Genomic DNA, 11,475 nt, shown 5'->3' on the forward strand with positions numbered 1-11,475 from the left:
TGATTTCAGTCCTTCAAGATTCTGTACAGTTTGCCTGAGCTCTTGTTAGTTTTCCTGATCAATTTCTTTTTTCTTTTATTATCTTTTTATCAATTTTAAAGTATAAAGACAAAGCAACAGTATTAATACAAAGAAATTGGGATTACATTATTGATAATTGACATATGCAAGTAAAAACTACAGATGATACAAGTATATTTGACCTCCCAAACTCTTAATATGATTGACCATGATAGAAAAAAAAGAAAAAAATATCAAAAAAAAACCCAAAGTAAAAAAAAACTAAACTAAACTGAGCCAAAAAAAAAACTAATCTAAACAAAACAAATCAAGGCTGGGCTGATATGTTACATCGAATACATCATTAATGTTGTTAACTGTGCTCCTCCATTCATATATTCTAGGTTAATAAAAAGGATTCAGAAAAGGTCAGGATACATCATATGAAAATATTGAATAAATGGCCTCCAAGTTTCTTCAAATTTAACCGAAGGATCAAAAGTAACACCTCTGATTTTTTCTAGATTTAAACATGATATAGTTTGTGAAACCCCCTGAAATGTAGTAGGGGGATTTTTCTCTTTCCAATTCAATAGAATGGATCTTCTGGCCATTAATGTAACAAATTAAATCATCCAACGAGCTGAAGAGGTTAGAGAACTATGTTCCATCATTGGTAAACCAAAAATTGTGGTAATAGGATGAGGTTGTAAATCAATATGCAAAACTGTTGAAATAATATCAAAAATATCTTTCCAATATTTATTCAAAAGAGGGCAAGACCAGAACATATGAGTCACAGAAGCTACCTCAGAATGACATCTGTCACAAACAGGATTTATATGACAGTAAAAGTGAGCTAGTTTATCTTTAGACATGTGAGCCCTATGCACCACCTTAAATTGTATCAACATATTTTTTGCACATATAGAGGAAAAGCTAACTAATTGAAAAATTTTCTCCCATTTCTCTATAAGTAAATGAAGTTGAAGTTCCCTTTCCCATTCATTCTTAATTTTATCGGATATGCCTGGTTGTATTTTCATAATTATGTCATAATTAATTGCTATTAAACCCTTCTCATAAAGATTTAAACCTAAAATTTTTTCCATGATATCAGTTGAATATGAAATCAGAAAGGTAGGAAGCGTAGTATTTAAAAGGTTTCTTATTTGTAAATATCTAAAGAAAATGGGATCTGGGCAGATTATATTTATTAGACAACTGTTCAAAAGACATGAAACAGTTATCAGAGAATAAATCACGAAAACATATTATACCCTTCATTTTCCACATCAAAAAGGTTTGATCCATAACAGAGGGTTGAAAAAAATTAGATATAATAGGGCTTGATAAAATAAATTTATTCAAACCAAAAAATTTACGAAATTAAAACCATATTCGTAATGTGTATTTAATTATTGAGTTAGCCATTTGTTTATTCAATTTAGAGAGAGCAAAGGGAAGCGAAGTTCCTAAAGTAGATTTTTGTTAGTTACTGGTTTGCTCTTTAACAAAAGAGAAGTTATGATCAATGTTTATGCCCCAAATGTTGATTATCCTGAATTTTTAAGCATCTCTTTACATCTCTTCCTAATTTAAATGATTATATGTTGATAATGGGTGGAGATTTTAACTGTTGTTTAAACCCCTTGATGGATAGATCATAGAAAACATAGAAAATAGGCGCAGGAGTAGGCCATTCGGCCCTTCGAGCCAGCACCGCCGTTCAGTGTGATCATGGCTGATCATCCAACTCAGAACCCTGTACCTACCTTCTCTCTATACCCCCCTGATCCCTTTAGCCACAAGGGCCATATCTAACTCCCTCTTAAATATAGCCAATGAACTGGCCTCAACTGTTTCCTGTGGCAGAGAATTCCACAGATTCACCACTCTCTGTGTGAAGAAGTTTCTCCTCATCTCGGTCCTATAAGGCTTCCCCTTTATCCTTAAACTGTGACCCCTTGTTCTGGACTTCCCCAACATTGGGAACAATCTTCCTGCATCTAGCCTGTCCAATCCCTTTAGAATTTTATGCGTTTCAATAAGATCTCCCCTCAATCTTCTAAATTCCAGCGAGTATAAGCCTAGTCAATCCAGTCTTTCATCATATGAAAGTCCTGCCATCCCAGGAATCAATCTGGTGAACCTTCTTTGTACTCCCTCTATGGCAAGAATGTCTTTCCTCAGATTAGGGGACCAAAACTGCACACAATACTCCTGTTATGGTCCGGATTGGGGTCCCTTTAAATTTACCTTGTTTATGTTACGATCCAGACCACTGATTCCCTGTTTTCCCATGTCCCCCAGCTTTGGTGATTAGAGGCAATTAACGTTTGGCTGAACCGGTAGTTTATAGGCATTTATAGGCATTTTCAGCCGTTCGGCACAGGAGCGTCTGCAAAGTCATCAAAGGTACGGTATGCAGATGTCATCTGGCCGGAGCAAGCCTTGTCTCCGCCGAAGCGAGTGCCGGTAATTCGCCTTTCCTCACTGGAGCAACCCAGTCCAGTTACCTCGCTGAAGCCAGCCTGCAAAGTTTCCTCACCAAGGTGGGTCTGTCAGTTAACCCGCTGGAGAGAATCAGGAGCCGCTGTCTACTGTTCCTGGGCCGAGTCTAGAGCTCACCATTACCCGGAGGTTCCAAGTACCACGTCCTGGCTCCGGCGGCATCCAAGTTCCAAGTCGAGTCCTGGCCCTGACGGTCTGTGATTCCTGTCCTAACCCCCCGGTCTGAATCCCTTCTCTGCCCCTCCAGCCTCTAGCCCTTGTCTGCAGCCCCCACCTGCACTTCGGTCTAGTTCTATTGCCGGAGCTAGATAGGTACTGTCTGGTGTTCTTTCGCGTTGTTCATGTCTTGTCTTGTCCTCGCCTCTGTGGGGTAAGTCTGGCCGTCTTGTCATTGCCCCGCAGGGAGTCATGTCTTGTCTTGTCCTTGCCTCCGTGGGGTAAGTCAGACCGTCTTGCCGTTGCCCCTCGGGGGGGTCATGAATCCCGGCCGTATGTCCTGTACCCAAGGAGAGGTCCCGGCTCTCTGTTCTGTGTGTGAGTCCTGGCCCTATGTCCTGTACCCAAGGAGGGGTCCCGGTTCTCTGTTCTGTGTGTGAGTCCCGGCCCTATGTCCTGTACCCAAGGAGGGGTCCCGACTCTCTGTTCTGTGTGTGAGTCCCGGCCCTATGTCCTGTATCCAAGGAGGGGTCCCAGCTCTCTGTTCTGTGTATGTGTCCATGGTTCCATGTACCTGCTCTCCCGAGACCGAGGCTCTGTTTTCCATGTTCCTCCTCTCCCTAGCCCATGTCATGTCCATGCCCGGTTCCGGAGTCCGAGCCTGAGGCAAGAACCAGGTACTGGGTCCTTGCCCAGTCTTGGGCTTGGAGTCCATACCCTACCCTCTTCATGTCTCCTCTAGTTCTGGGAGCCGATTCTGAGTCCTAGCCCAGACCCTTGGTCCCAGCCTGGTCATAGTCCTCCGTCCGCTGTTCCTACTCCTGCCTTGCTCTCCTGGTTTTGAACAATAAATTAAATTTAATTAACCTCACAAGATGAGTCTTGCATTTGGGTCCACCCTTGCTCCCAGTGCCCCCGCCCTTGTGACAACTCCAGGTGTGGTCTCACCAAGGCCTTGTACAACTGCAGTAGTATCTCCCTGCTCCTGTACTTCAATCCTCTTGCTATGAATGCCAGCATACTATTCGCCTTTTTGACCGCCTGCTGTACTTGCATGCGCACTTTCAATGGCTGGTGTACAATGACACCCAGGTCTCATTGCACCTCCCTTTTTCCTAATCAGCCATCATTCAGATAATAATTTGTTTTCCTGTTTTTGCCACCAAAGTAGATAACCTCACAGTTATCCACATTAAATTTCATTTGCCATGAATTTGCCCACTCACCTAACCTATCCAAGTCACCCTGCATCCTCTTAGCATCCTCCTCACAGCTGACACTGCCGCCCAGCTTTGTGTCATCCGCAAACTTGGTGATGCTGCATTTAATTCCCTCATCGAAGTCATTAAAATGTATTGTAAACAACTGGGGTCCCAGCACTGAGCCTTGCGGTACCCCACTAGTCGCTGCCTGCCATTCTGAAAAGGTCCTGTTTATTCCCACTCTTTGCTTCCTGACTGCAAACCAATTCTCTATCCACATCAATACTATACCCCCAATGCCGTGTGCTTTAAGATCTGTGTCTAATCAGGCACTTCCGAATAAATCAGCTACTCTTATCAATTCTTTTATGGTTGAATCTGAAGTTTCAGAAATCTGGAAATTTTTAATCCCAAGGCTATAGAGTTTTCATTCTTTTCTCATGTATATCATCATTATTCGAGAATTGATTATTTCCTTATTGATTCTCGTTTAATTCCATTTGTTATTGACTGTAACTATGATTCCATTGCTATTTCTGATTATGCGCCATTGAAGCTATCTATTAAGTTAATGGATACATCTTCTAGTACTAGACAATGGCGGTTCAATACCTCTCTGCTTCAGGACTCGAACTTTGTTAATTTCATTGAGGAACAGATTGATGTTTTCTTTTCAACGAATTTTGTGGAAGAAATTTCTAGCGGGGTATTATGAGATACTTTTAAAGCATATATCTGTGGACAAACTATTTCATATTCTGTTGGTTTGATAAAATGAATAAATAATGAAATAATTAGGCTGGTTGACAAGATTAAAGAAATTGACAAGAAATACTCTACTGCTCCCAGTAAGGAGCTTTATAAAGAGAGAGCTGAACTTAAAAAAATGGAACATAATCTGTTGTTAGCATCCTCGATTGAAAATCAATTAATTAAACTGCTTCGATTAAACGCCAGATCATTAAGATTCGTAAAAGGGATGGTACTTTGACAGCTGATCGTGATGAGATAAATAAATCCTTTCAAGAATTTTATACTTCTTTATATCAATCAGAATCTCCTGATGACCTCACTATAATGCATGAATCTTTAAGGAAATTGAATATCTCGAAATTACCACCCAATGAACATTTAAAATGAGATGTACCTGTTACGGAAGAAAAAATAAAGGATGCTATTTTTTCGATGAATTCAAGTAAAGCACCTGGTCCAGACAGCTATACAGTAGAATTTTTAAAATCCCTTTCTACTATACTCTCTCCATGGTTATGTAGAATCTTTAAGGATGCAGTACTTATAGGTAAATTACCACAATCTTTTTATGGAGCTTCTATTTCTCTAATTCTTAAAAATGATAAGGATCCTACATTATATAGGCCTATATCCTTGCTGAATGTGGACTCCGAGATTTTTTCTAAAATACTGGCAACCAGACTGGGGAATGTGTTGCCTCAAGTTATTTTGGTTAACCAGACTGGATTTATTAAAAATCATTATTCCTTCTCTAATATTAGGAGATTAACGAATATTGTTTATACTCCTTCTCCTAGAACTCCAGAATGCATTATTTCACTGGGCGCTGAGAAAGCTTTTGACAGAGTCGAATGGACATATTTATTTAATACGCTTGAGAAATTTAATTGAAGTCCGATATTTATATCTTGGATTAAATTGATATATCTTACCCCTTTGGCTTCGGTACCTACCAATAATCAAAGAGCTCCCTTTTTTCCGTTATTTTGTGGTACTAGACAGGGTTGCCCTCTGAGTCCATTACTATTTGATATTGCCTTGGAACCTCTAGCTATTGCTATTTGAGACTCGCCTAATATACTTGGCATCACCCGCGGGAATGAGACACACAATTTATCACTATATGTAGATGATTTATTACTATTGTAGCCCCCCTGGTAAGCCTCAGGCACACTCAACTTGCTGCCGAGGGAAAGCAGCCCTCGACTCCGCCAAACTGCGCAACTAAGTTTGTGTGGATGCTGTGTGATTGCACTCCACCCCACCAAATAACAGACAAAACACCATATACAATTAATTGATTACAATTTATAGATATTACTGGAACGATATAATTAATAGAGGTAAAGTAGAAAAGGAAAATAAAAGGCACCAAACTTATCAAAGTTCAATCTCTTCATGCACAAACAGTTGGAGCTCTAGTAACGATCCTCTCTCCCCCATTCAATCCCCTCTGACCACCCTGACCCGCCGCCCAGGACCAATCACGGTGGTTGACCAGATGCTCCACACAAGTCTGTCTTCGTCTCCTCTCCTTGCCGACTACCCTGGACCTCGGGGTCTGTCCCGTTGGCCAGCTCACAGCATCCCGTCCGCTCTCTCTGTCTCCATCGCGCCTTCTCTGCAAATACCCGTGAATTACAATAGCTTACAGACACACTAAAAAGAATAACATCTATCACAATTGGTTTGTTTACTCTTTTATCAATAGTCATAGTCATAGTCATACTTTATTGATCCCGGGGGAAATTGGTTTTCGTTACAGTTGCACCATAAATAATTAAATAGTAATAAAACCATAAATAGTTAAATAGTAATATGTGAATTATTCCAGGCAATAAGTCCAGGACCAGCCTATTGGCTCAGGGTGTCTGACCCTCCAAGGGAGGAGTTGTAAAGTTTGATGGCCACAGGCAGGAATGACTTTCTATGATGCTCTGTGTTGCATCTCGGTGGAATGAGTCTCTGGCTGAATGTACTCCTGTGACCAACCAGTACATTATGTAGTGGATGGGAGATATTGTCCAAGATGGCATGCAACTTGGACAGCATCCTCTTTTCAGGCACCCCCGTCAGAGAGTCCAGTTCCATCCCCACAACATCACTGGCCTTACAAATGAGTTTGTTGATTCTGTTGGTGTCTGTTACCCTCAGCCTGCTGCCCCAGCAACCCAAACAAGCTGCTAGCAAGAGAACTTTCTCAGCAGTTAACATAACAAAGAAGCCATTTTAATTAGCCTATGCAGTAACATAAAAGAAGAAACCCCTTACACTCTCCCCCCACCAAAAAAAGTCATGTCCTCATGAATTCTAAATAACTTGCCCACCCTTCCTGCAGACACAAAAACTCAATCAGGTACAAATAGTGACATTGCTCCCCAAACAGTAGATCTCACACCTGGTCCCACGGGCTCTACATAGGCCAACCCATCTGGGAGTTTCCTAATCCTCCGAGACCTCCGTACCCCCTCACCTAAACCCTAAAGGCATGGACGCTACTGGGGATACCTCGGGTCTGCTTGCCAACTCCTCTCTCACTCATGCCCCCACTGCAATTCGGAGCCCCCGTCCCGTGTCTGGGGCCCTGCTTCTTTTCCCTCCAGGTCTTGCAGTAACCCAGGCTGCCCACAGATAGCCCTCCTCACTATCTTTGACTCAGTGGGGGAGGGGTGAAAAGTCTCTTCATCCAACAAGGGGAAGTTAGCGAAAGACGGCATGTACCACACATCCAGCACATCATCCTTCGAATCTGTATTCTTCTCCATTTCCTCGATCGGTAGTTGCTGTTTGATTTTCTCCAAACTGAGGCACTTAGCCTGGACTGCTTCTGCAGTCTCTTCAGCCTCTTGTAATCGAGACGACAGCTACTACTCGGACTCCGCCAACTCTCGCCACAGTCTCAGCAGAACTGACTCACGCTTCTTGGCCATCTCAATCGGGGGTGCAATTACACCACCAGCTTTTTCCGCTTCATTTAAACTGTCGATGGTCATCTTCAGGTTCCCTTCAAGCGTCCGCTTCCCTTTTCCAAGATCTGTCCTCAATTGCTTCACCTCCTTGGAAGTGTAGTCAAACTCCCCTCTCCAGGCTCTCGGTCTTCTGTTGGCCTCAGTCAGACAGCTTCCTTGGTCTTCCCCAACTTGTAAGTCTTCCAATCTTTTCTGGATTAATTCATCAGTAAGTGGCCGCAGTTTCTGCTTGAAATTCTGGTTCTCTGTCTCCATGTTGAGGAGCGTGGACTCCAGGTCTTCGGATTTTGTTCCAAAAGTGCGGCACTCAGTCTCCAGCCTGCATTTCTGAGCGCTCAGTTCAGCGGTGCAAATCCCCTCTCTCCCCAGTGTCTCATTCAGATTGACGACCTGGGTTTCCATCTCTAGGTCCACCACCGTCTGTTCCAACACCAGGAAGTTCAACTGGTATGTCAGGTCATTTTTCTCAGATTGCACCAAACTCTGCTGGCCAACAACTTCTCCATATTTTACACTTTGCTTCTGTCGCTTTTCCCCGAACTGCCTCTTTCTCCAGACCTGGCACTCGTCCAAAGAAAGTTTTAATTCTTTAACCCTTTGTCACCCAGGCTTCGCCACTCGCCTCGTATCATAGTCCTCCAAGGCAAGTCCAAACTCTAGGCCGTCATCCACATTCGCCAAAACTCCAAACACCTCCACATCCCCCATGGTCTTCCTCATGCCCCGCAGGAAGGTTACAGGGGCTCCGGATATACCCTGAGGCATCTTTTCGGATCAAAAGAATCCGAGGGAACCTATAATGGCCGTCCTCTCCTCATCAGCCTCACTCATTGAGATCTGGCAACATCCACGCCTCAGATCCAGCACATTAAACCACGTCGCACCATACAACAGACCATAGTATCTTCGGCCCTCAGGGCCGTATTCTGGTCAATGACAGTGCGTCTGTTCAGAGTCCTATAATCCACACACATGCTGCCTACGTCTTCCATGGCTACAGGGTCCAGTTGCCGTGACCTCTCTCTCACCGAGGTGTCTTTAGCAGTCAACTCCCCTCCCTCGTGGTATTTTGGAGCGTCTACTAAGAGGGCCTCACCCTAAGATACTTCCCCCAGGCGTACCACAATCGGGTCTCGTTTAAATTCGGTACCAGCCCAAGGCCGCTAAACACATCCGCACAAGCAGCTCGAAACACTGGGTGCACAGACAATGCCCCCATGAACTCCAGGTTCACTAACCAATCATCATCTTCTGGATAATTACTGGCACTGGTACCCCAAATCTCCAGTACCCTTAATGTTGTCAAGGGTAAATGCGTCAGACACCAGTTGTAAAACGAGCTGTACAACAACTTGACCTGCGCCCCGGTGTTGAGGATGGCTTTAGCATTGCTTTCATCTATCTGTAACGACACTCTGGGGCGTGGTCCCACTAACCCTTCAGGAATAGGGTCTTTTCTTTGCAAAAGTTCATTGGTACATTGCTGGGAACGTGCTCCCCCAGAGGCCCCAAGCCATTCCCCGACTGGGCCACCACTAGGTTTCCCGACACCTCTCTGATCAGCGGAACAACCGAGGGAGGGGCTGATCCCCTGAAATGATCCCCCTGGCACTGCAAGCAATTTAGCTGCCCTCCTAGCCAGAGAAGATACACTGAAAACTTTTCCCCCTCTTTCAGGTAACTGGCAGCTGTCACTACGGTGTAATTGAACCTGACAGTTCTAACACCGTCACCAGCCCGCCTACTCAAACTTTCAACCAATCCCTGTCGCTCTCCCTCAACCAAGCACTGCCACTCATCTAACAACTGAGAGATCCACTCCGCCCATGTCTCGCACGCCTCCGCCCCTTTAGGGGTGGACAATATCCCAAAAGCCAGGCAAAGCCTGCCATAGCTGGAACATTTATTCGCAAACACTACATCCGAATCAGACCACTCTTTCCTCTCTCTCCTAACAGTATGGACAGCCCCTAATCCCACCACCAACTCGTCAGCGCTAGTCTGAACTCGAACAAAGATCTCACCTAACGCGTATGCAACAATAACCAGCAGTCCCCCAGAAAGACACATTACTGACCGCAATCCCACAGAGACACAGCAGCACTGATTTAAACAGGGCAATCACGCAGCTCACCACTGAATCCAGTTCCGGACAAAGGCCCCAAATGTAGCCCCCCGGTAAGCCTCAGGCTCACTTAACTCGCTGTCTAGGGAAAGCAGCCCGCGGCCCCGCCAAACTGGGTAATTAAGTTTGTGTGGATGCTGTGTGATGTACCCCACCACGCCAAAAAACAGACAAAACACCATATACGATTAATTGATTACAAGTCATAGATATTACTGGAACTATATAATTAAGAGATAAAATATAAAAGGAAAATAAAAGGCACCAAGCTTATCAAAGTTCAATCTCTTCATGCACAACAGTTGGAGCTCTGGTAACAATTCTTTCTCCCCCATTCGATCCCCTTTGACCACCTTGACCCACCGCCTGGGACCAACCATGGTGGTAGACCAGATGCTCCACACGAGTCTGTCTTCGTCTCCTCTCCTCGCTGACTACCCTAGACCTCGGACTCAGGCTCGAGGGCTGCCCCGTCGGCTAGCTCACAGCATCCCGTCCACTCTGTCTCTGCCCATCGCGCCTTCTCCCCCAAAACCCGCACAGCACAATAGCTTACAGATACACTAAAAAGAATAACGTCTATCCCAATTGGTTAACAAATGGATACAATTCTCCTTATCAGTAATATAACCCAAACAAGCTGCTAGAAAGAGAACCACTGTCTCAGCAGTTAACATCACAGAGAAGCCATTTTAATTATAACATAACAAAGAAGCCATTTTAATTAGCCTACGCAGTAAAATAAAAGAAGAAACCCTTTACACTCGAAATACAGAAGTGTATTGTAGTTTTGTAGTTTGTAGTTTTACACTACAAACCCAGGGCAAACGCCCCCAAATTGTAAAAGTCCAAAACTATAAGCTAGTTATTAGCTTTTTTTAAAATTTATTTTTATTGAAGGAATGACACAATACAGAATATATAATGGATTATATTTTCCTCCATTTTGCTTTAGTATCGTACCCCTAAAACAAACCTCCCCCCACCCGCCCTCCCCGAACATATCATGGCAGCTAATATATTTACAACACAACAATTCACAAATACAAGTACGGACATTTCACAACCATACCCCCACACTACTTCAATACAACGGCTCACACACATCTGCAACATGTCAGATGATCCAAAATACACTCATAATTACAATTCATCAACCACCCTGTAAGGTAAATTATAAGCGTGTTAAATGGGAGGCAACTTCCCAAGTACAACCAGATGCCCTCAACTAGTAGGTAATTCCTTAAGACTCCCAAAATATGATAAGAAAGGTCCCCATTTCGAATAGAACTTTTTCACAGACCCCCTCAAAGTGAATTTAATCTTTTCTAATTTCAGAAAAAACATTACATCTTCTAACCAAGCAGCAGCAGTTGGGGGAGTGGCAGATTTCCAAACCAGCAGAATTTTCCTACGGGCCAATAGTGATGTAAATGCAATGATATCCGACTGGCTTGCATTTAAACCCAAATCATCATCTGCCACACCAAATACAGTTATAAGCGGGCAAGGTCTCAGTGTCACCCCCAAAACCTCACTGATAATTTTAAAAACCAGTGCCCAATAGTCATCAAGCCGAGGGCATGACCAAAATGCATGTACTAAACCAGCCGGAGAGAAGGAACACCTGTCACAGCCAGCGTCTGTCCCAGGGTATATGTCTGCCAGTCTGGCTTTACTTAAATGTACCCTGTGTAAAACTTTGAATTGTATGTGCCCTAGTCTAGCACATGATGATGAGAAATGAACCCTATTC

At 43.6% G+C, this 11,475-nt stretch overlaps 1 protein-coding gene across 1 annotated transcript in view; it reads right to left on the minus strand.

Annotated features, from left to right (window-relative positions):
• LOC140203692 (sodium- and chloride-dependent neutral and basic amino acid transporter B(0+)-like) overlaps positions 1-8,359 on the minus strand; it is an 85,596-nt gene extending 77,237 nt beyond the window's left edge. Inside the window, exon 1 of the mRNA XM_072269738.1 lies at positions 8,213-8,359. Within this exon, the coding sequence (XP_072125839.1) occupies positions 8,213-8,359 (147 nt within the window). The remainder of the gene's footprint in view (positions 1-8,212) is intronic.
• Between the last annotated feature and the right edge of the window lie 3,116 nt (positions 8,360-11,475).

Source organism: Mobula birostris, chromosome 10, assembly GCF_030028105.1.
Source record: "Mobula birostris isolate sMobBir1 chromosome 10, sMobBir1.hap1, whole genome shotgun sequence".
NCBI classification, from domain to species: Eukaryota; Metazoa; Chordata; class Chondrichthyes; order Myliobatiformes; family Myliobatidae; genus Mobula; species Mobula birostris.